Source organism: Colobus angolensis, unplaced genomic scaffold (genome assembly GCF_000951035.1).
Source record: "Colobus angolensis palliatus isolate OR3802 unplaced genomic scaffold, Cang.pa_1.0 Scaffold111, whole genome shotgun sequence".
NCBI classification, from domain to species: Eukaryota; Metazoa; Chordata; class Mammalia; order Primates; family Cercopithecidae; genus Colobus; species Colobus angolensis.
Window position 1 is genome coordinate 2,778,539 of NW_012112142.1, and position 26,081 is coordinate 2,804,619.

At 42.2% G+C, this 26,081-nt stretch overlaps 1 protein-coding gene across 5 annotated transcripts in view; it reads right to left on the reverse strand.

The window, feature by feature from the left end:
- DCLK2 (doublecortin-like kinase 2) overlaps positions 1 to 26,081 on the reverse strand; it is a 186,636-nt gene that overhangs the window by 8,101 nt on the left and 152,454 nt on the right. For all 5 annotated transcript variants that reach the window (XR_001003403.1, XM_011956610.1, XM_011956592.1 and 2 more), the window contains 8 exons: positions 25,671 to 25,728; positions 17,815 to 17,934; positions 17,443 to 17,589; positions 10,094 to 10,227; positions 9,541 to 9,618; positions 3,220 to 3,316; positions 2,523 to 2,603; positions 1,231 to 1,347 (listed from right to left, as the gene is read on the reverse strand). Coding sequence is in view for 4 of the 5 variants with exons in the window: in XM_011956610.1 (XP_011812000.1) it covers positions 1,231 to 1,347; positions 2,523 to 2,603; positions 3,220 to 3,316; positions 9,541 to 9,618; positions 10,094 to 10,227; positions 17,443 to 17,589; positions 17,815 to 17,934; positions 25,671 to 25,728 (832 nt within the window). In the remaining variant the exon portion in view is untranslated. The remainder of the gene's footprint in view (positions 1 to 1,230; positions 1,348 to 2,522; positions 2,604 to 3,219; positions 3,317 to 9,540; positions 9,619 to 10,093; positions 10,228 to 17,442; positions 17,590 to 17,814; positions 17,935 to 25,670; positions 25,729 to 26,081) is intronic.

Here is a 26,081-nt window from a genome sequence, read left to right on the forward strand (position 1 = left end):
GGTGTGGGGGATGTGTGGTGTGGGGGATGTGGGGTGTGGGGGATGTTGGGTTGGAGGGATGTGGGTTATGTGTGTGGCTTCCTTACAGCTTCTATCTGGACCCTGCATCTTCCTAGGTAAGACTCCCAGACGACCATGCACCATGAGAATATGCCACTGTGTCCTTTCTAGTTGGGGAGGAAACAAGGAGGACCTTCCCAGAGAGTGAGAGGCCTGTCCCAAGTACAAGTGACAAAGTTGTGGAGATGGCCCATCCTTAGCTGTCAGGACTCAGTGTGGTCACGCGGGGGCCCAGATGTGAAACTCAGACACCCATCACCTCAGCAGGTCTGATTCGAAAGCCACTCCAGCCAACTCCGGCTCTGGGAAAGGCAGCTCCACCCCTGTTCTATGCTCTTGGGAGTGCGGTGGGGGGAACCCAGGTCCCTGCCTGGGCGGCTGGTTGGCTTCTACCACTCACAGGGAGCTGGCTTTCCGGCCCAGCGTCGCACTGGCTCAGGCCTGGACAGCTGCTGCGGGTGTGCTGCCCTCACCTCTGGTTCAGTGTTTTTTCCTTTTGATTCATTCACTCTCATGTCACTTTTCATTTTAATTTGTTGTGTTTATGGATTTAGGAAAGTTGCCTTAAGAAACATTTTGGAAGAAGAAAGGCTGAAAAAATAAGGCCATCATTGTCACTGACATCTCATAAAATGTTAACCCTGAAAAACAAATATATATATATACTTTTCCTTGGTTCTGTACTTTTAAAAGCCCCAAATTGTATTTTAGAAAACACTGATTTTTTTAAAACTGAAATTTGTTTAGCTTTGGCTGTTTCTTATGCCAAGTCTCAAAGAATAATTCACATCTCTAATCATCTATTTTTGAGGCCTTGAGTAGGCAGGGAGCTAATTCCTAACACAACAAATCTCACCAGGGCTTGGGAGTCTCTCTAGGTGAGAAGGCAGAGACAAGAGTGGAAGCAGCTGCCCAGAGGGCCTGGCCAGGAGCTCCGTGGCGCCTGGACCCCTCAGACCAGCCCTGTTGGTCCCTGCACAAGCCCCTCCACATAGTGCCCCAAGCCGGGGAGTTGCCAGACGAGTGCCCTCCACATGCCAAGCCAATCTTCGTATGAAATAGGGCCATGGAAGGCACCAACTTCCATGTGAGGGCAGCTCCCGGCTATCTAATTCAAAAACTTCAAGGCCGGCTCCACAGACAGGCCAGATGCTGCCACCTTCCACTCACCATGATGACGGAGACCCCGGTGGTAGTGCTGTTCTGTTTGGGGAGCGCATTATTAAAGTGCTGTTTTAGTTTACCTGTTACCTCAGCTTGCATGTTATTCTCCTGGGAGGCATCATCCTATAGGAAAGAAAAGAATCAAATACAATGCTTTTTCCATCCCCTCCTTTCAGCTGTCTTTTCCTTAAGAGTCTCCCTCCCGGCCCCACCCTCCTGACCTCTTCCTAAATGGGCCCCTCTTAGTCACAGAATTAGGGAAACAATGATCTTTCAAAAACAACTATTGTTATTCAGTAGTCCCATGCCCTCAGAAAGACCCGACGCCATTTCCTTTGCCCCTCAGGCCCAGGAGAGGGCACAGGTCTCCCGGGACACAAAGCGGGACACACTTCAGGCTACTGAGACCCTCACCCGAGGCACACGATTCAGTATGATCCCTCCCATGGACGCATCAAAGGTAACTGTTTTTCACTTTAATCAAGAATTCATTTAGTTGTTAATCTTTATTGCTTACAATAAACCAGAAAAAATGTGGCATCTTAGCTACTTGGTCCAAGAGCCACATCATTTAGCCCAAGAGAGCAGCAAGCAGGGTCCAGAGAGACTGCACCCGGATGGCGAGTGGGTGGGGCAGTAGAGGTGCACAGGGAGCTCCCCAACCCGAGTCAACAAAGCCCTGGGCTAACTAAACTAACTTCACTCTCCTGGAGCCTCCCAGAAATGAGGGAAATGGGAGAAATGTAATTCCCACAGTCCCCATTTATTGGATTGTGTTTCCCTCCCAGAGACCACCTGAGCCTCTGGGAGGGAACTCTAGTCAACATCAGATGTCTCCACCCAGCTCTGAAGGGACCTCGTCTCAGCCTCCCCATCAACAGCAGGAGGTCTCCTGAAAGCACGTGCCCTGAAGGCAGAGAGATCAGAGTCTGAAACAGGCTCATCTCCAGGGCAAACCCTGGAAACTCAAACCCTGGAACCACAAAAGACTAGAGAGAAGAGCCTCCTAAAGGAGCACTGTGGCCAATTCCATTTTGCAGATAAGGAAACTGGGGCCAAGAAAGGGACAGTGACTTGCGCGGGTGACTCGCGGGGCAGGGTCTAAGACTGGGACCCTGGTGCCAACTGCTTTCTTGGGGAGCCATCTTCATGCTACTTGCTCAACGGGAAAGACAGACATTCTGTCTACCGTGGAGCTTGGATGCATAACATGTGCATGTGTAAATGTCACAGTGAGGAACCGTGCTGCTGGCCACAGAGCACAATGATGCCCATTCCCTGGGAATGTGGGTACTTACTGACACCCAGGGGTGACTCAGGATTTGTCCCGCGGTACACCGAGCTTCAACATTTACCTGAAGCATTTGACTGATTAATTCCTACAAACAAATAAACAAGTAAGACCACAGAGAAGGAGATAATTCAGTATCACGAAAGAAGGTAATTCCAGCATAAATACAGAAAACTGAGTTTGTAGCAAGCACTTCAGAGAAGAGCCAGCACAGCTGCTAGCTGATTCAAACTTAAACGTGATTACACCTACTCTCCTAATGCCTTACAAGCAGTGCAAAAGAAGAGACGGTCTCTCCTGAGTCCACATAAAACTAAGATGTTCTCACCTAAGAGTTCTGGTCATTATTATTCCGCAGTCTAAAACTGCAGTATTTCTCCTTTTGGCGATTCAGTGTGTTCTGCAGTTCATCCCTGTATCCCGATGGGTGCCCAATACATATTTCTCAAGTAAATGAAATAATGGATGTTAGAGCTTGGAGGAGCACAAGAGGATGGAGGGAAACCGGAAAGATGGCCAGACCAACTTTAAGAATTTTGCCAAGAACCTCAGAGACCATACCATAGGATGAACTTAAAAGAACAACCACACAATAAAAGCCAAGGAACTTTCTGCAATGCAATACCAAGAGTAGCTACAGCCCTGTGGAATGGGTGAGGACCCCACAACGTAATACAACCCACAGAAACAGGCCTGGAGGGTACCTTGGCAGAGTCCGTGATGTTATCCCAGTAGGGGGCCGGAAATTCCAGCTTCCCAGCCAAGATCTGGTCGAAGAGATCTTCCTGGAGATTGTTCTCGCTAAGCCAGTGACAAAGAAATGGAAGAAAAGTCAGTCACCATAGAGTTTTTCAACAAAATGCCCATGGGAAGAGTGGGGAAAGGAGTCCAGTCTCTGGCTTTGACCTGGACATTCCATATCTCAATTATGTATCTCAATTCCATTTGTAATGACAGAACTTTTCCTTTTAGACAATGAGCCAAAGAACATTTCCATAGGCTGAGGAATTAAAGAGACAGAGACAACAACTCAAACATTTGCTTAACGAACGCAGAGTTTCAGTTTGGGAAGATGGAAAAGTTCTGGAAAGGGATGGTGGTGATTCTTGCACACAATGTGAATGTATTTAGTGGTACTGAACTGTACACTTAAAAATTGTGAGAATGATTGATTTTGTTATGTATATTTACCACACACACACACACACACACACACACACACATACTCAAGAAAATATTGCAATCCACAAATAATGGAAATCCTCTTTCAGGAAAAAAAAAAAAAACATCAGCATCTGCCCTCAAAACTATCATGGCAACAAGAAAGGAAAGGCAGAAAATCTGAGTCCAATCTCTTTTCCCTTCTTCTTTCCACTTTAATAGCCAAAGATCAGTGGAACGGCCAACATATGAAAAAGTTATAAGGAGTTCAGGATCTGGATAAAACATTCATGAAATAATTAGTTCACTGTTGGAAACTGACTTTAAGCTCAGTCTGAGAGGAAGGGCCAACCCAAGATGCCAGGCAGAATGGCACAGGCTGAGGCAAACCCATGCCAGTGGCTCACAGGGGCATCCCTCCCACCTGCGCCTGACCATCCCACCCTCGGAGGAGCACTTACACAGTCAGTGCCTGATGAATACAGGCTGACCTGACTTCTCATGAATGATGTCATGGAAATGTGGAAACACCACTGGGAAAGATGTCCCCAACCTCCCAAATAACCTCCAGAGCCCCCTCACTTGGTGGGTGCATCAATGGCTAGAGTGAGGAACAGCATCATTAGCTTTCCAGGCCATTACAAGGACCCATGAGAAAGCTCAGAATGGCCTGTTGGAGTCAACATCAAAATCCAGGAGTGCAAGTTAAGTATTACCCGGCAAGTGTGCAAACATTTCTGGAATTTCTTCACCCAGCCTTTGGGGTTTTGCTACCAACCCCATCAAAGGGGAACAAGGGCAAGCGTGGTGTCCTGAGAAACAGATCATTCAGCACAGTGTCTAGACACAAATTCTAGGGCTGTAGTGATGACATGGTTCCCTCCTTCCTGCTCTATTAAAAAGAGTAGAGTTGGCTGGGTGTGGTGGCTCATGCCTGTAATCCCAACACTCTGGGAGGCCAAGGTAGGTGGATTACCTGAGGTCACGAGTTTGAGACCAGCCTGACCAACATGGTGAAACCTTGTCTCTACTAAAAATACAAAAAAAAACACAAAAATCAGCCGGGCATGGTGGCACACACCTGTAATCCCAGCTCCTCCGGAGGCTGGGGCAGGAGAATCCCTTGAACCTAGGAGGTGGAGGCTGCAGTGAGCTGAGATGGCACCACTGCACTCCAGCCTGGGTGACAGAGCAAGACTCTGTCTCAAAAAAAACCAAAACAAACAAAAAAAACAAACAACAACAAACAAAAAAAAAAGAGTAGAGTTTCTGAGCTTTGTAAATATTCATGACATTTAAGAGCAAGCCCAGCTGAATGGACACCCATTGGTCCATGGAGTTTGGTGAACAGGCACACTGAGGAGCAAAAGTCAGGACAGATAACTGGGCCAGGCAAGAGAAAGAGAGTCCCACTACTGTCCCAAAGAGCCATTTCCTGTGAATGCCCACAGGTTTCTTGGTGTCAGCATGTTTTCTTTCCTTTTCACTGTTATTTCCCTGCTGAGTGAGCTCAGCTTACTGCTCCTTCAAAGTGAGTACAGAATACATCTAAGATTATTAGATTTAGTGGAAAAATTCAGAAAACCAGAGGGCTCCAACATATGATGTTAGAAAAAGATATTTAAAATGAGCTATTGCCACAATCGTTCTTTTTAGTCATCCTTACCTATTGTTCCACTCACCTCTCCCTTATTTTTTTCTAGAATCTCAAATATATTTTGTTAATCCATATAGCTTTTGTTAATAAATAGCTTAAAAAGCTGGAAGTGTATGCACAGCAGTCATTTATAGCAGCTGGTTCTTGGCAAAATACCCTGAGTCAACAAACAAAACCATAGGGTGTCTCAGCAATGAGAATGAGACCCCGAAGTATCCACTGTGAGTTGCAAGAGCTTTGACAGTTGGGGCCTGCCCTGCACTAGAAAAACAGAAAGTTAATTTATCTTCCTTAGCAGTCATGTAAGAAAAGCTGTTCTGATTAAATCCACACTGGATTCGGTATCACACTGATACTCCGCAGTGTGGCTGAGATCCTTCAGGGCACTTTTAAATTCTAAAACAATATAGCCTTTGGACCAAGGTGCTTTGGACCAAGTTTTCCATTAAGAAAAACTTGAAAAACAGCAAGAGAGTTTGTGCACACGCTCTCTTTTCAACGACAAAGCATTAAAATTCAGAAAAGGTAAACCTGAAAATGTTGTAAGCTCTTTCCCAAATGATGTTCAAACGTTCCACTTAGAGCATTCTGTGCGTGTTTTAAGAGAAACAAAAACTTCAGTATAGTCATATAAATGATACTTTTTGTCAGTGACCCTAAGAGCAGACTTGCTTAGGCAACAACTAAAATTTTGGGTGCCTCTGAAAAACCAATCTCCTTCTCGGTAATGATGAATCTGATATTGAAAAAGACTAGAGGGAGATGGTCCAGGTGCAGTGGCTCACACCTATAATCTCAACACTTTGACAGGCTGCGGTGGGAGGACTGCCTGAGACTAGGAGTTCAAGACTAGCCTGGGCAACACTGCAATGTGGTCTCAGCTACTCAGGAGGCTGAGGGAAGAGGACTGCTTGAGCCAGGAGTTGGAGACTGCAGTGAGCTATGATCATACTATACTCCAGCCTGGTCAACAGAGACCCTCTCTCTTAAAAAATAAATTAAAAAGGTTACAAAATAAAATTTACAGACTGGGCAACAAAGTGAGACCCTCTCTCTACAAAAAAAAAAAAAAAAAAGCTGGGCATGGTGGTGTGTGCTTGTAGTCCCAGCTACTTGGGAGGCTGAGGTAGGAGGATTCCTTGAGCCTGGAGTAGGCTGTGATCACACCACTGCACTCCAGCCTGGGTGACAGAGCAAGATCCTGTCTATAAAAAAGAAAAGAAAGAAAAAAAAACACTAGAGAAAGAATGAAAGATGCTACAGTCAGAGAAGCTAAAACTGTAAATTCCAAATAACAATTTTAGTTTAAATGTTTTGGGTTAAAGTTGTCTTTCGTATAAAACAAAGAGACTATTTTGAAATATGTGAAGGACTTTTAAGTACAAATGTAGACAATCTATTTTATACCAAATTTATTTACCATATACCATTTCTGTAATTTATGATATACATTTCTATATTATAGTAGGTTATAAAATCTACCCAGAATGTCGCTGTATGCCAGGAAGACACTTCGGTAACACGTTTTTAACATTACAGATTCTCTTTCATCACAATATGATATAAAAGAGGGAAAGCATTGTCTTAATTTTTAAAACCTACCTGGAGGTCTATGACCTGCTTCTGAAGGCAGCACATAAGGGCAGCAGCCTTCAGAACGTAGCTTTACTGCTTTTGATTAGCCAAACTTATCTCTAGACCCCACAAAAAAGCTGCTCCCCATTCAGTATCAATCCATGATAAATACATCCTGTTCAATTTGAGTCTCACTTTTGTTAAAAAGTAAAAAGCAGTGAAAAGAAAAAACTCTCAGACTGCACCGGCAACTGGAAACACTAGAGGGAGTTGTGAGCACACCGTCCTCAAACTCATCCCCCAAGACCCTTTCCCAGCTGATCCCAGCTTGGGTTAGCCAGGGAAGGGAACTCCGCTGTAATTGGCCCAGGATCACCTGTCATCAAGATGCATTCCCCTTCTCCACTTGACCAACTTCCGAAACATGACATCACTGAGACCAGGCAAGGCCTGGTGTGACTGTAAAAATGGCCACGAACTATTCCCTTTCCACTATGTACTTAGCTCATTTTCTCCCACATTTACTCTGGGTTTGACTTGATTTGCTTAATGGCACACCAAGTGTGAGGTGAGCAGAGACTGAGGAAGTGCTCGGGGAGTAGAACTTGCCCTGTTTCTGGCTGCTGGGGAATCCTGCATCCACTCTCATGGAAGCCCAGGACAGTCCTTGCATGATGAAAGCACAGGGCCAAGTCATCTCTCTTGTCCCAGTGGACACTGAGCCACCTACCAGGCGTGCAAGTGGGGCCCTCCTAGACCATCAAGCCCCCACTGAGCCAGCCAGCTCAGAAGATTCACTCAACTGATCCATGCAATTGTTTCATACTCCTAACTTCAGGGGTAGTTTGTTACTCAGCAAAAGCTAACTGAAATGTGCAGTAATTCTACAGTCTGTGTAACCCACCTAGTCAACGACTTTGGTGGAAGACCATGATGTTGATGGCCAGATGGAAATATCTTTCCACCTATAAAAACTCCACTAGTACCACAAAGGTCTCACTCAAATGCTACATCTTTCATTAATGCTACATCCTTGTGATATCCCTGAACTAAGCACTCCCTCATGCTCTGCTTATTCTCTTTGATCAATAGTCTTGTGAGGTGTGTCTTTATCTATAGCATAAGGCTTTCAAAAGTAGAGACTAACATCTGTCAGTCTTATGTTTACTGCAATGCCAATTAGAAAATTGTTCAACTCAATGGAAACACTGAGAATGTTAAAAAGATAATCCTTTCAACTTTTCTGTATGTTCGAAAGTTTTCATAATAAAATGTTGGAGGGAAAAGAAGATAAAACCATTTTTCACTTACTGACCCAGAACAACACTATAAACACCATGCCATAGACTAAATGTTCGTATCTCCCCAGAATTCCCATGCTGAAAGCTAATCCCCACTGTGATGGTAGTAAGACATGGGAAATTTGGGCAGCCATGCTATTGTTAAGGGTGGAGCTCTCACGAATAGGATTAGTGCCCTTACAAAAGACCCCAGAGATTCCCTTGTCCTTTCCACCGTATGTGGTTAGGGTGATGAGACGGCTCTCTATGAACCAGGAAATGGGCCCTGAACAGTCACCAAATCTGTAGTACCTTGATCTCGGAATTCTCAACCTCCAGAACTGGAAGGATGAATTTTCTGGTATTTATAAGCCACACTGTGTATGGCATTTTGTCATGGCTAGTCAAATAAACTAAGGGAAACCACGACCTCAGGTTTTGTTCACCACTGTATTCCTAGCACTTAAAATCATGCTTGGTACACAGTAGCTACTCATTAGAGAGTTACCAAATGAACAAAAGAAGAGATTAAAGTTAAAAGAGGTCAAGAAAACTCAGAAGAAAACAGCACATGCATGGTTAGATGAACTTCTGCTTCAGAGTAATTCATTTGCTCCAGAGGGGAAGATGAAACTCATCAAAAGAGCTGTGGCTGAAGCCCCTCACTCATCCCCTGTGCAAAGACTGCCGGGCCAAAGAGTGTGCTCTGTGCCCTGCTCACACACCCTGACCATTGTCAGGGGCCATCTCTGCTCCCACCAGGTGAAGCAAAAGGTTACCAAGACTCAGTCAGTCTGTGTATTTCCAGGCCTATTTATACCACAAGTGTTTGTAATTCTATTCTTAATTAAATGTCACGTGAACCAATAAAATGAATTTTAAGAAGAAACAGATCCTGTTTCTATGAGAACAAAGTTGAATGCTATAGAAAGATATAAAAATTGCTCTCAATTATAATTGTGAGAGATCACTATGAAGAACTGGAAGACAACATACCTGGAAGGATTCAGACTGCTTCACACGGCTCTTTAAATTTTGCTGTTATTTGAAAAAATGGAGAAATTGGACATGGTAGACACCGTATTATGGGTTTATTTTTATGAAAGAATGAACACTGAAAACTCAGAGGACCAACCAAACACAGAGCAAAGGCCTTCACCTCACATTCAAAGTATGGTAATGAGAATACACATTAATAGGCTGTAAATTAAAAAGTGAAAGGTTTTTTATGTAATTTTTAACTGGCATTTTTAGTGACCAAACAGTCCTGACTGCCAGGAGCAAAGTGTCTGCTTCTGGACCCAAGGGAGAGTATTTGCAATTCAAATACAGTCGCCCAAAAGGCTGCCTACCTTCGGAATGGTGGGAATCCACAGAGAAGTATGTATGTGATCACGCCAGCTGCCCAAATGTCCACCTTCAGGCCATAGCTAGGAAAACAAAGTGGGTGAGGGGGAGAGAAATGATGACTCCCAAGAACCTTCCATGGTACTGGAGTATTGCCTTTAATTGTTGGGAAAAGTATTATTTTGGTGTTATTCATTTCACTTCACATAGAGATGAATGAATCACCCTTTAGAAAAAGACATCTGTTTCTGCCAACCTAACCACAGTCTTGGTGACTACTGCCATATTCTCAAGAGTGGCCTTGGGACACAAGTCCAGGCCAGGGTTCTGATCAGGTAAGCATAAAGTCTGCTTCCTGAGGTCAAAATCATGGTGCAGGCAACAGACTCTCTCTTCTTTCCATTCTCCACCTTCACAGGAGGCACTGTATACACAAGCAGCAGCAGCAGCAACAAAACAGACCTTTCTCACGAACTGTATACAGAAGCAGCAATAGCAACAAAAACAGACCTTTCTCACCAAAGTTAAAGGACTAACCAGGGCCACCAGAAGTCTTACCCAGTTTCAGCAATGATTTCTGGAGCCACATAAGTGGGTGTGCCACAGACTGTGTATAAAGGGCCTTCTACCACAGTAGCAAGCCCAAAGTCTCCCAGTTTCAAAGACTTGGTTCCATCAGGATATTCACACACCTGAAACAGAAATCAACCAACCATCAGAAGGTTTTTTTTTCCTCAACAAGTGCAAGAGGGCTCTTGGAATTAGGCAGAAAGGACACAAATACATTTACTGTTAAACTCCAATGAAATCTCTCCTTGTGATTCTTTTTTTGAAGACAGGGTCTCACTTTGTTGCCCAGGCTGGAGTGCAGTGGCATGACCACAGCTCACTGCAGTCACAACCTCTGGGCTCAAGTAATCCTTCCCCCACCGAACTCCCACCAAGTAGCTGGAACTACAGGTACATGCCACCACACCAAGCTAATTTCTTTATTTTTTGTAGAGACAGGGTCTCCTTATATTGCCTAAGCTGGTCTTGAATTCCTGGGGTCACAAGATCTGCCCATCTCAGCCTCCCAAAGTGCTGGGAATACAGACGTGAGCGACCGTGCCCGACCCCTCCTTGTGATTCTAACACCATTGATTTATCTTTGTTGCTTTAAAGTGCTAATTTTTTTCTCTTCAGAGATTTTGCACGACTGTGTGAAATTTGGAAAAAATATTTTCCACTTTTGCAGAAAGTTCCTTACCTAGAAGTACAATGAACACACGTGCTTGCTTACACAGTAGTTAGAAGGTAGGCGGGTGTGTACCTGATGGGCATGAGAGAGGCCTCTAATCCTGGAGGTAGAAACTGACCTTTATTTAGCATTTACTGTGTGTGACGTACTTCAAAGCCCAAGAAATGGTGTATTAAGTGTCCACCAAAGCACTTGGTGACCTCCACAGGACTAGCATGTTTAGTTCAGAAAATAAAACTGGGGACAGCGATGGGGTCCTTGTTGTCCGGACAGTCAATGATGAAATATAAATATCATATAGGGGAAAACCTTAGAAGTTTAGAAAGAAAATGACCTTTGGGATCAGGCAGCCTGAACTTCCCTAACAAGTCCACATATCTGGTTGTGTGACTTCTGAAAGTCACATAAGCTCTCTGAGCACATTCCCTCATCTAGGAAGTGAGATGATGCCAGTACCTCCCTTGTGAAGTTGGTGTGAAGGTGAAATGAGACAAAGCTCAGAACAGGGCTCAATAAATGCTCCTTCCTTGTGGGTAATGATAAAGGAGAAAAAATAAAAGTAAAAAAATAAAAAATGTTCTTTCCATTTCCTGGAAGGGCTGGCTGATTAGATAATTATCACATTGGAAAAGGTTTAAAAATGCGGGTGGAGATGTGACTGTTTATGCTTAAAGAACCTTTCTTTTTTTTTGAGGCGGAGTCTCGCTCTGTCACCCAGGCTGGAGTACTGTGGCCGGATCTCAGCTCACTGCAAGCTCCGCCTCCCGGGTTCACGCCATTCTCCTGCCTCAGCCTCCCGAGTAGCTGGGACTACAGGCGCCCGCCACCTCGCCCGGCTAGTTTTTTGTATTTTTTAGTAGAGACGGGGTTTCACTGTGTTAGCCAGGATGGTCTCGATCTCCTGACCTCGTGATCCGCCCGTCTCGGCCTCCCAAAGTGCTGGGATTACAGGCTTGAGCCACCGCGCCCGGCCTAAAGAACCTTTCTAGAAAGCATTTCAGCAATATATAGCAAATTTCTTTATATCAATTATAACCTTTGACCCAAAAGTCTACTTCTCAAAACCTACTCTAGGGGAATAGAGATGGACCCAAGGATGCTAATCTCAGAGTTTGTCTGTGACTTTTAAAAACTAAAGGCAACATAAATGGGTAACAGGGCAATGACTAATTATGTACATTACCATAATAAAATATTACATACTTTCTAATAAGCATTTTTCAAATATGTTAATCATATGGGAAACAGTCACTATTACACAGAGTTAAAAAATGCACAATTATAAATAAATACTCAAAAATGTTAACAAGTTTATCTCTAAGCAGTAGCATGAAGGATTAAATTAATTTTCTTTATACTTTTCATTCAGTGGTTTCTAAAATGTTTACAATGACCATGTGTTGGTTTCATAATAATTTCATATATAAGCAAAACTATGGGATAAATGTAACTTTAGAAAGTTACATTCTAAGTGGATAGTTTTGGAAGCAAACAAGTGCATATGACAGCATAATTCAGGTTTCACCACGCAATCCTGAACCTGAGTGTACAGTCTGTCTGTCTCTTGGATGTCCATTTTGAAAATATGGAATTTCAGAGAATAAACTGCTGCAGAGACCTAGTCTATACTCATTGTAATGCCTGTTTCTATTTTTCTATTTTAAGCATATTTAGTTTGCTTTGTCTCATATTTTACTGAACCAGATATTTATCTCAACTACTATTAGCTATAGAAGGAGAAAAATTTAGAAAATGATGTTTTTTCAAGATAAGTATGTTAGCAACATCATCCATTAGTCTGCTACTTAATGAGGGGGAGTGATTTAAACACTCATCAGTAAAAAGCATGGAGAACCACAAGCCTCCCCCAGGCCAGTAATTCCCCAAGTTTTAAAGGCATTTTAAAGAGGACAGCAGAGAAATACCTCCCTTACCTGTGATGTCCTTATCCATTTAATAAGAACATGTTTCACCTTTAGTATCTGAATAACATTTTCCAGTCTTATATACTGAATACACATCCCTAACACATATCTTTGACTTTAAAAGTTCATAGGAGTAAAGATGAGGATTTTGAGTTCCTCATAGATATTTACAACTCTGAGTCAGCCCACAAGTCAGCAGAAACATTTTCAAAGATATGAATGATTCAGCCTAAAGTAATGGATTCCAGATTCTTAGTCACGTCACAGTCTTAGGAAAACTTTCCACCCATTATGTTTAATGTAAACATTAGCAAGAACAATCTGATATAATTATAGTTAGAATTTATAATGCTTTTACCAAAACCCAGACTTTGGAAAGAAATTTCCTAAGTAATTACAGCGATAAGAATGTTATAAGCACAATTTCCTAACTGTCTGTATCATGAGAGTTAAAACAAAAAGTTTTATAAATGTCACTGTTATTTTGTTTTTACAACTTAAAAACATACTCTTTAGGTACAATTTTTGAAAAATAGTGTTTATTTTAAAGACTCCATTTAGTGATGCCTAGGGATATTCAGAGGTTGCTGTCAGATACTCAGAAGTCCCAGAAGTCCTGTTTTTCACATCCTCTATAAAGAATTCAGAGTCAGACGCAGGAGCATAAATAGAAAGGGACTGAACAGTCTATAACTGCTGAATTATGTCTGTGCGAGTGGTATTCCTTGGCTAAACATCAAAAAGGAAGTGTCATTAGGGGCAGACAAGCCTGAAATCATATTTTATCTTATTCATCTCTCCTCAATGCTAGACACAGAAGCAAATATGTCTTAATATGAATACATTTCAGATCTTATTGGGAGATTGTCTTCAAAGCAGGAAGAAATTATACATATATATGTCTCTAGATAGATACAGAGACACACACAGCATTGCTTTAAAAACAATTGCCTTTAATAAAGAGGTGACTAGATGAACAGGGACTCCAAAGGCTTTCTGGCAGAGTTCAGGTCTCCCCAGAAACTCACATTCTCGAGGACTTTGGAGATTTCAAAATTCTTCCAAACATTATGTCACTGGACTGCTAGAGCCACCCCACTGGGCAATTAGGAAGAGAACTGTTACCTCCATTTTACGAATGATGAGACTGAGGCGCACAGCACTCAGGTTACTAGTCATATGGCCAGGCAGGGGCTCCAGCCAGGACCATTATTCGTTCCACAGCACCATTCTGCAAGATTCGGTATCTGAAAAATAACTGGATAGGCCTGCCAGAACCCTGACTATAGCCTGCACTTCCTTACAGATTTTGAGTGAATTTAAACAATAACAACAGTGAGAACTCCAGCCTGCAGTGTTCAAACGTCCCACCACAAGCTGTGAGATGCTTCTGTCAAAAGTTGCTCTCAGAATCCAAAATTAAAGAAACGCGAGGAATGCAGATCCCACATACAAAATGAACACTGCATGTTCTCTAAATAAAATGTCAACTTCATGATTTAGAAGGACTTCAAATATGAGAAACCAACCCTCTTCTCTTCTCTCCCCTATCCCCAGAACTCCTGGACAACCTAAATTTATCACTGGTCTCTCATAGTTAACTCTGACACGGCACCACCAGGCTGTAACTCACAGCTTTAACGGCCACCTCTGTGCTCCCTGACACAGCTACCAATACATCTCCACTGGCAGGGCTTTAAATTATGATGCTGCTTACCGGAGAGGGGGATGCAAATCAGATGTCTGAATGCTCTGGTGTTTAAAAACTGAATTAGTTCTTAGAGCAAGAAGAGGCCGACAGTCACTCTGGGTATTTACTTTTAGTATCTCAGTGGCACCCTCTCCTCCCAGGCCAATACCACCAACCTGCTGACTAAATCTAGAAACTGCCGAGGGATCTTGTTAGGTTTTCAATGGCAAACACATTTTACTGAGATATATGAGGCTAAGGTTGTTTCTGAAGGCTTGACAGAGCCTTTCTACATCACACATTCGCCTCTTCCAGAGGTCAGTTTTATCCTCTTCTTCCTTCTCCTCCCTTTCTGGGCTAACACAAGGGGGCTGCCGTAGGTTTGGGAAGGGGTGGACGCTCATCTAGGCCAGGGGAGACTCGATGAGGAGTGTGACTCTGATTTCCTGATTGCATTCCAAGACTCATGATGTTGGAGACATCAATCCCCATTACATGATTCACTCTTTTAAATTTTTTAAATTTTAGCCAATTCTCCTGAAGAAGTGAAAAACATTATCCACCCTTGATGTGTGACAAGAAAAAAGGAGGTGGTGTCAGATTCTCTACATATATTAAGAAACTCTGAGTGGAAAAGAGAAGAAACAGGAGGTGAGAGTGAGATCTGTGAGCTGGGAAATGGACACTCCCTGGTTTACAGGGAAGCTCACAAGCACCTCAGTCACCTTTGCTGGGCCTTAGATCAGGGCTGCTGGACACACTGGCTCCAGGGGTTCCTTGGGAACCTGTGGCTCCCATATTTTCAGAGAATGCAGTAACTGGAGCCAGTGGGGCAAGGCAGGTTGTGGAGAACAAGAAGCAGTCAAGGGGGTATCCTTACGAATGCCCCAGTGTTTGTGTCTGGGCACACCTGGAGAAGCCCCGTGCCTTTGTTTGCGAAGCCCGGGCCAAACTCAGTTCGACGCTGGAGGAGCCTGGCATACTGCAAGGTCTCAGTGGGCGAGAAGCCTGTTTTGAGGAGAGAACGCCATATCCTTACTTTCCTCCTAAGGCTCGGTTTACAGCTCTGTCTCCATTCCTTGTTAGAGTTCATAAAACGAAGTCCATAATCCCCCCTGCCCCTTTTATTTTTTAACACAGAGCAGGGATATTTCTTTCCCTAATAAGAACATATAGAAATGAAATATAATTCCCTCAAGGCAGAAGACAGTAAGATAAAATTTCACATACTTTTAAACGGACACTCAGAAATCATCAAATGATATTACCAAAAAGAAAAGACACAGACTCTGGATTAGTTTAGCCAAAAAATAAAAAGTCCCCAGGATGGCTTCAGAAGCTGTGCATCAAGGCACACTCCTTTCAACAGTTATTTGTGTGGTGCTCACAGTATGCTGTAGAGCCTCATGCTCTAGCACCAGTTGCTAGCTGAGTGTCAGTGGTCAGCGAGCAAACACTCTGCTGTCCATTATGTGTTTACGTGGCACTGTCCAAGCCATTGGAGATATAAAGATAATTGAGACACAAACCTTGCCTCCATGGTACTTACAATCCCAAAGAGGCAGACAAGTATGTGATAAAGATCACAACACCGTAGCAAGCGCAGCAGAAACCCGAGGTAGCTGTGACTGAACTGTGTCTAGAAAGTCTAGGGTGACATTAAAGAAGACTTAACTTTTGCTCAATGTATTACAAGATGAATGGTTTACCACACTGCTGTAAGAGAGGACGTTGCAAATGAGGACCGGTAGGAACAGAAGCAGTGAAGGAGTAAGGCTGTTGGTAAGTCAAGTCTTAACTAAAAACTGAGGATGGAGGAATCCGTGTTTGGATTAACTCAGATAAGCTTGCCTCCCAAGCAGGAATGAGGATGAGAGCCCTGAAAGGCAGAAATAAATAAGCCAACTATGTCATGTGTGTTTGTGGGCGGCTGGGAGGAGTGTAAATGTCAAATCACCCAACCAATTTCTCTAAAATTCTTCTATAACGTGGTCATGAAGATTGGCTCCCAACTAGCAAGCTGTGTCTAGTTATCAAGAGTCACCATGAAGGTGAGTTAAATATGGCTTGACGCTTAGGCCATGTTGGGTTGGATGGATAAGAGTTATTAACAGGACAGGAGGCTGAAAAGGCAACTTGAGATCAGACTATGAAGAACTCTGGATACCACAGTAGAATAAGACTTTTTATTCTGTAGAATAATAGGATAAAAGAGACTTCTAAGAAAAAAAAAAATTGGCATCTCTTGGTCTCAGTTTCCATGCCTGTAAAGTGGAGATGAATGGACTAGACTATTTCCAAAATTCTTCCCTGCAAATACATTAACCTCCATATTCTACTCCTGTCTCCTATGAGCCTCTAATTCTGTCTCAAGTTTATTCTTCACAATTTTCTGCCCTACAAAATAATTCTCCTGCTCACCTTTAAGTCAGTGCCATCAATTAAAATATAAATGAAAATGTATTTTCTTGTATCTGGTGACACGCTTTGGCCCTGTGTCCCCACCCACATCTCATGTTGAATTGTAATTCCCAATGTGGGGGGAGGCACCTCGTGGGAGGTGACTTGATTCTGGAAGCGGATGTCCCCTGTGTTGTTCCTGTGGTAGTGAGTTCTCGTGATACGATGGTTTAAAAATGTGTGGCACTTTCCTCCTCGCTCTCCTTCTCTCCTGCCACCATGTGAAGAAGGTGCTCGCTTCCCCTTTACCTTTCGCCATGATTGTAAATCTCCTGAGGCCTCCCAGTCATACTTCCTGTTAAGCCTGTGGAACTGTGAGTCAATCAAACCTCTTCTTCCTAAATTACTCAGTCTCAGGTAGTTCTTTATAGCAGAGTGAGAATGAAATGATACATCTGGTAAATAGTAAATGCAGAAAAATTCAATAACTCCATTAGTATTTGATGGTCGTTGACACGAGTCTTGCTAATTTTCTAAATTTAAAGTCTCATAATGCAGGATTGTTATAGACTGTAAAATGCCATTATTTGCATATGCTCCTTTTAAAGGAAGAGAGGCATTCATTGGAACAGAAAAAGCAGGGATGACATACCAAGAGATTCTCTGGTTTGATGTCTCTGTGCACGATGCTGAGGCCATGGAGATACCTGAGGGCATTGGCTAAGTTGTATACCATGGCACTGCCATCTCTCTCAGTGTACTTGGTCGATGAAGTAATTGCATCAAAGAGATCTCCACCCTAAAGGACACATAAAAGAACATATCAAAACATCAACAGTGCAATCCTATGAAGGTAAGAAAGATGGCTCATTGGCACAAAGCAGAAAATGACACAAGTGCCACTAAAACTGGTGATTATAAATAATGAAAGTTACAAGGCAGCAATACACTTTTCTGATTAGGTCCTTCAAGGATATTGTAAATTGTGGGACTAGGCACCAAGAAAATCTCTCTATCCTCTTACTTTGACCAATTCCATCACCAGAAAGAGCTCAGTTGCTGTTTCCATCTCCTCGACCAGCATAATGATATTGGGATGTTTCACTCGGCGCAGTATCGACACTTCATTCTCAATCAGGTGTTCCTGTCAAATGAACAGTATAGAGAGGAGATCAGAAATCACAGAACCCTCTGCTCTTTCTCTAAGGCCTAGAGGACAGCAAAACAAACACAGCCTGTGGATCTGATGCCAAAGAAAACATTGCTCTTGGCACAAAGACAACTAAACCTGACCTTGACCTAATTGTTCCCATAGGGACAGGGTCAGTGTGAACATATTATTGACATTACCAAAAAGATACAGACGCCTAAACATCCCCCAAAAGGCTCCATGGTGCTTCTGTGGCATATTAAGCATACTGTCTTCTCGCTCTTCATTATTTCTAACACCTTAAGAGGTTGTGATGCTCTTAATGAAAAGCATCACAAAAAAGCTATGAAAGCTTCAGCACACAGCTCTGTGCTTTGTAATTCAGCCAGAACCGCTTTTTGATTCCAGTATACACTCACAAATAAAGACTAGGCATATAAGAAAACTTGGCATGCTTATAGCGTATAACTTCTGGCATTAAGCATTTTTAGTTTTTAAACTGTTACTAACATGAATTTGAATTTCATGCTGAAATTCATGAAAAAAAGGAACTTTCTTCCTCTATGACTGGATATGAAATCATTCACCAGATGGATGTTCCTTAACATCTTGTATTTCAGAAATCTGAAAACATACAGTACCACGGGGACCACTATTCTCATTTTAGCTCTAATCACTTCTCCTCTGAAAACACCGCCTGATTATCAATCCCGGTGAGTAATGCAGTTGGGATCAGCACTGTAGCAAAATGTTTACTTACAGAATTAACGAATTATTCGTAATACATCAACCCATGAATCATGAACAATGATTGCTCTGTTTTAAATGAGACATTAAAACCTCTCAACATATGTACACATGTATTTTTACACATGGATGCACGAAGTTAAGAGCCACCTCATCCTTTTGGACCATAGCTGGAAATAAAAATTATAACAAATGAATAAATAACATGTGGAGAAAAATCTGTTTCAAGCTCCTGCACATGGTAGGTTGTGTTTCTTGAGCACTGAATGCACTGTGCTTGTCCAAGCAGTCACTCAATAAATGTTGGCAAGTGACAGTGCAACTTTACTAAACAGAAGTATGGGAAAGAAAGAAATCAACATTTACTGGGAGTCTAGTCACTGTTTGTTAGTAGCTGTGTAAGGTACTTGTGTAATGTCTGAACACTTTATCCTTGGAAACAGTCACTGGAGGTTGAATGTAAACTAGGTTTCTGACATCCAAGACCATCTTTCTTATATACACATTATCACCTTCCAAAGGGGAAGAATTCAGTAAATGCCAAGATGGAATTCTTCAAAATAAAAATTATAGCTGTAAGTGAAAATACTTAATTCCTTGAAAAGATAAGAGCATACAGTAGCACCACACTGACTTGGGGGTTAAGAATCACACCAGGGTTTGTGCAAGGAGGAGAAATCTATGCTTCTTTTAATGAACAGGGCTAAGACGTCTTTGACTGGCTCAGGACTCAACAAACGCTTCCAAATCTGAAGAATGGTGTTTCTTAGATCCCATTAAACCACAGCTGGGAAGCCAAGGACAGGGTCTCCTATCCGTCTCCAAGCCCACCTGTCTAAGTTACAGAGCAGCAGACAGAGCCCTGGTTCCTCCTTTGGGAAGCAGCTGTACAGCCAGACAGACCCCTTGTGGTCGCAAAGACAAAGAAAAGATTTGGCAAACCCTCTACAATGATTCACATATTTGAAGCTTTTGGGTCATCTGCACCAAGCATATCCTCAATCACACTAAAAAGCAGGGTTAGATACACTTTTGTGAACATCTACAAGTAAGCACATGAATTTATTTCACTCCATGTGAAGCAAAGACAACAGTTGCTACTGTCATTAAATAGGCTTTTTATTTTAAAGTTACACAAATCTACCCCTTCAATTCTCCTCCCTGTTCCTCATTTTATCCAAAGTTAGAAGAGTCTATATATTCGCCTCTCCTTAGGGGCTGTCGTTGTGTTGCTAATTTAGTGATATCTGTAAGATAAACCCCTCACCAGCACCCCAATACCCTCTCTCAAGACTACAACTCCTCCAAGTTATTATCTTCTTCAATAAAAGGCACAACAGAAGGTCTTCTGGGATACATTGTGGAACTTCTCCTAAGGGCCACCAGCAGTGTTACCTTTCAAATATCGCAGCAACATTTCCTCCACTATCACTCATTAGCCTACTGAATTCTACTTGACAATGGCTAGTATTCTAAGCACACAGTGAATGTTTTTGTTAAAACATGAGCACTGTTAACCTTTCTCAACCTCTTACTGTCCCTATAAAATTGCCTATGAAGTAACAATCCACTTTTGAAACGAACCATCATCAGAAGCAAAATAAAAGTACTGCATAAAAATCCTTACAGACATTATCTATTCCTTGTGCAACCTATATGTAGTCTTTGTTTCTAATATGTAAAAAAAAATGCTCTAAATTCTCCACGAGAATATTTCTAAATATAATATGAATATCACTTTTGTCTTGAGCCATATTGAACTTACATTATTCAATCACCTACCATTATTTATGTTAAGTGATTAATGATTCTAACTCCAAATAATTTACATATGAATCATCTCATGGCAGTGTTCCACAGTTCTGTATGAGAGTAAATGACGAAACTGCTAACTTGGCAAAGAACACTGCCTTATCTTTGGACATGGTGATTTTTAACATACAAAGAGAGAGGGATGGGGGGTATAACAGGAGACAAAGTAACTCTCTCAAACTAGACTAATCATCTTGTCTCAACCCACCCCAGCCCATAAAGCAGTCCTTTCCGGCCGGGCGCGGTGGCTCAAGCCTGTAATCCCAGCACTTTGGGAGGCCGAGACGGGCGGATCACGAGGTCAGGAGATCGAGACCATCCTGGCTAACACAGTGAAACCCCGTCTCTACTAAAATACAAAAAACTAGCCGGGCGAGATGGCGGGCGCCTGTAGTCCCAGCTACTCGGGAGGCTGAGGCAGGAGAATGGCGTGAACCCGGGAGGCGGAGCTTGCAGTGAGCTGAGATCCGGCCACTGCACTCCAGCCTGGGCGACAGAGCGAGACTCCGTCTCAAAAAAAAAAAAAAAAAAAAAAGCAGTCCTTTCCTCTATGTTCTCCATCTCACTGAACGAAACTGCTGTCCCAAGCAGAAACAGGAAATGCACCCTGATTCCTTCTTTCCTCCTCCTCCTTGTGGGTGGATATTATACCCACAGTCACCAATATCTGCCCAGTTACCTCCTTGGTGGCCTCTGAATCCATCCATTCATCCATTCAGTTCTCTCTGTTCCTCTTGCCAATCCCTTACCTCGACTTCTAGGCATTTATACAGGTAGTTTTCTTTTATTTGAGACAGAGACTCATTCTGTCGCCCAAGCTGGAATGCAGTGGTGTGATCCCAGCTCACTGCAACCTCAACCTCCCAAGCTCAAGCAATCCTCCCGCCTCAGCCTCCTGAGTAGCTGGGACCACAGGTGTGCAAACGGGGTCTCGCTATGTTGCCAGGGCTGGTCTCGAACTCCTGGGCTCAAGGAATCCTCCCACCTCAGCCTCCCAAAGTGCTGGGATTATAGGCATGAGCCACCATTCCGGTCATAGTTTTATCTGGAACTTTCTTCATCTACTTCTTGGCAAACTCCTATGTACTTCTCAGGACCAGATCAGAAGGCCCCTCCTCTAAGTCACCTCCCCTGCTCACTCACAGCTGGGTCAGGTAGTCCTGTTCTTACAGCCCCGTATCACAGCTCTCATCCCACCATCTTTCAACTGTTTGTGTGCTGCTCTCTAACCCTCCGGAACTGAGAGCTTGTGGAGGTTTTGGTTACCTCACTCTCCAGCAACTAGCACAGTTACTAACAAACAGTAGGTACCAAAGTGTTCATGTGAAGGAGTAGACACATCACGCACTGCACTGCCCACATGGCTTCATAGCTGGCATCTGTGTTGCTCAGAGCACACTGCTGAGGAGAAAGTGGTGAGAGAGAGAAAATGTACAAATCACCACATGGGATTTCTGTGGTAAACATATGTAACAGACTGAATGATGGATACCCAAAGATATCAAGTCCTAATTGCTGCAACTTGGAAATATTACCTTACTTGGGAAAAGGGTTCTGCAGATGTGATGAAGGGTTCTGCGATGGAGAGATAACCCTGGATTGTCAGAGGGAGAGGGGTAAATGCCACCACAGATGTTCTTGAGAAGCACAGAGAAGTTTCACACGGACAGAGGAGAAGGCAGCGTGAAGACGGAGGGAGAGACTGGTGGGCTGTGACCACAACCCAAGAATACTGCTAGTCACGGGATGCTCAGAGGCAAGGAACAGATTCTCCCCAAAACCCCCAAAGGAAGCATGGATTGCTGACTTTCAGCCTCCTGAACTGTGAGAAAATAATTTTTGGTTGTTTTAAGCCACCAAGTTTGTGGTAATTTATTCCCACAGCCTGGGGAAATGAATACTTCCAAATATACTTCTGGATTGATGTCCTGCCCGGGCCCATGTAGATGATGGATGCAAAACTGTATACAGTAGGAAGACAAAGAAGGACCACTTCTAAGCACCAGAACAGAAATTGTACACTGTGAGAATGCAATAAATATTTATTCAGCATGAAAGAGAATATTAGAACTGGAAGAATTCTTAAATTTATAAATACCCTAGCCTTCTCAAAAGCCTCTATAAATCTGGCCCCAACACAGGTCTTATAATAATCTCCTACTTAGAAGGGCCCAACATGCTTTCTGTCCTCTGGGCCTTCGCTCAGACTGTTCTGACCACCTGGTAGGCCACTCTTTGATTGCTGCCTACTGAAACCCTCCCTTCCCACTGTTCCTGCTCCAGCCCAAATGCTTCTTCCTCTGTAGCGTCTTCACTGGTCACCTACTTCTCTCCCACGTGCTTCCCCTGAACTCCAACATTCTTTGCAGAACTGGTATTAATATATCACCCTATTCTTAGCACAGTGTCTTGCAGACAAAGTATGCACCAAAATTTAGGTGAATACATTAATCTAACAATGCCAGCGCATATTAAGAATGAACAAACAGAAGGCAAGAAAAAGAAAGAATATTTCCCAAGTTCATATTACCTGAAGAAATGAATACATTGAACTTAGAGAGAGAACACAGATCAGCCAATGTACAGGCTGTGTAACCAAACAGCCCAAAATTCCACTCACAGCTCTGTCTCTGTGTGGCCTTCTGAAAGCTATTTAATCTGAGTCTGTTTCCTTATCTGTAACACTGGCGCATCTGTTTTTCAAGTCATTAAAGGTAATGTGCAAAGTTCCTACATATCCAAGCCTGGATAAATAATACATTTTAACAAATAGCAGATATTATTTTCAGCATTATTAATTTTCTGTATAAAGCAGGTGGCCAATACTCCAAAATAGTGACTGAATACTACTCCCTCAAATTAACAAAAATTCTCTATATAATTTTTTTCTAAAAATAAAATCTAATGGGAAAAATCAACTTATTTGTAACTAATCAAGTTTTAAAATTATAATTTTATACAGTCTTAATGTGGAAATAGTTGTTCAGATAAGCAACATGTAAAAGTGGAAAAAGTATTTGATCATGCATTATAAAAACAGAATGACATTCAGAGACTAAAAAAAATAAGATCCAAATGTTAGAACTGACTTATCCATTTGCCTCAGCACTTAGTGTACCAGACTAAATTTTCTGCTTACAAACGCCTTTTTTTTTCCAACCATAGAAACAGCTGTTTAAATTTTAATCAGGTAACCCATGTCCTTACCATAGCACTTTTTTTTTTTTTACTGTTTTGAAAAAAATTTTAATATAGTTCTATAGAACCTGGCTCCCCAAACTATGATACATTGTGCTTAAATCACACACCACCACATGGAAAGCAGAACACTTACACATATGGAGAAAAGGCTATTACAGTGAAAAATAATAGTTATATTGCTAGAAGAAGAAATAAAAGTCCATCAAATTATTTCAAGAAAATTAAGGGAAAGAAAACCTCACTTATTCAAAGGAAAAGGGGCATTTTGCACAGTCTATGCTTCAGTAATTATCACAGTGTAGTTAAAAAAAAAAAAAAAGGAAATGACAAATTTGCCTCCTGGATTTTCCATTCTGGAGTTCTGAGAAGATTTTTCTAAAACATTTGAGCAGAATGTTTCACATTTCCTGTTAAAAATACACTATTTTGTAGAAGTCCAATGAAGACTAGTTTAGGAGCTCCATAACTATAAAATGACAATTATCAGATCAAATCCTGCTAATTATAAATTCTAAACTCCTCTGGCATATTAATAATGTTAGCAGTTAACATGTGTTGAATTCTTATTATATACTAGCACTTCTCTGTTTTCCACGGCTTAATTGAACCAAGTTTCACAATAATCTTATGTTCTAGGTGTCGATAATAACCACATTTTAAAGGAAGAAATAGAGGGGTTAAATAAATTTTCCAAGAAGAGGCAGAGCCAGGAATACACTTTATAGAATCTGGCTTTAGAGCAGCAGTGTCCAGCATAAATATACCCCATGATCCATATATACATAACTCTAACCAAGAACCACATTAAAAAGCAAGATTTTTAAAATTATAACTTAATGTATCTAAATATTTTCATTTCAACATGTGATCATACACAAAGATATTAATGAGGTATTTCACATTCTTTTTTTAGTACTAAGTCTTCAAAATCTGGTGTGTATTTTACACTCAGCAGCCTATCTCAATCCAGACTGGCTACAGTGCGTTACAGCTGCATACGACTGGTAGCTCTGGTGTTGAACAATGCAGCTCTACGGCTTGTTCTCTTGATATGCTACCACAATGGCATCTAAAAAGGTCTTCGTCATTGCTGCTATAGAACATTTATTTTTTCAAACATAGTTAAAGTATCAGTAACTGTAGCAGCATTTTATTGGTTGATCTTTTCCCAATCCCAGATAGAGAGTGGGACAGAAGAAAAAAGTTTATCTTATTGAGGAGAGGATTCTTCACAGCATCTCTGCTCATCATGCATCAGCTTCTATTCCAAATATCTTTCCAAGGATGTTTGTCCAGCAAACACCCCTGGAACAGAGAGATGAGTCTCTCTTACAGGCAAATGGCAGATTTGTTTCCTGACCAGGATAATGAAAATAATAGTCTCCTCTGAAGCAAAGATTGGGCAGGATTGCTAGCACCTCCTCCTAAGATTGAGGGTTTCCTAAGCTCAGAGTTACCCAGCTATGATATAAACCCACTGTGTGTAAATCATCCAACTGGGCCCCTCTGCCTCACTGCCATGGGACTTGGGAGTTACGGGGAACCAATGCAAGCATGAAGCTCATGCTACCTGATGTGCCATGAGTAACAAATTCCTTTGTCTCTGATTCAGAAATCTTGTGTTCTGCTGGCCTATATGAAGCTGAAAGGCTTTGTTAGCTTGCCAGTAAAGTCCCAGGTCCCTCACAGTTCCTAACACATCTCTTCAGTGTTGTTGGGTGTTAAAATAGGTATCTCCCAGAGGAAAGAATCTATGTTTTCTAGTTAGCACCAAGATCAAATCAATTTCCTGTTTCAGGATTAAAGTTTCTGAAAAATAGCAGGAATAAAATAGCTTGACTGGTTTTCCCACTATTACTGGTGTCTACTCCTGCTGTGAGAGTCAAGTCCCCACCTAAATTCCTTCATCACAGTAAACACCTTACCAAGGTACTCCAGTTTCTTTTACAAAAGAGTTATGCATACTATACCTTTCCACAACATTTGGCTTTGTCTATAATCTTTAGGGCAAACTCCTTTCCAGTGGACCTATGGAATAATCAGAGGAAGACCATTTAAAGACATAAATCAGATACCATCATTCCTGTTTTCTTTCTTTTTTATACTTTAAATTTGTTTTCTTTGTTTTTTGTAGAGACGAGGTCTCATTATGTTGCCCAGGTTGTTCCTGAACTCCTGGGCTCAACTGATCCTCCCATCTCAGCCTCCCAAAGTGCTAGGATTACAGGCGTGAGTCACCACACCTGGCCCATTCCTGTTTTCTTCTATAGCACAAACCCAGGAAGGAAAAACTTGGCTCTTCCTCTGTGCATTAAAGAAAATATCTAGTGGAGTCAGGGAACAAAGGTACTCCCAAAATTAAAAACAAAAACAAAGCCATA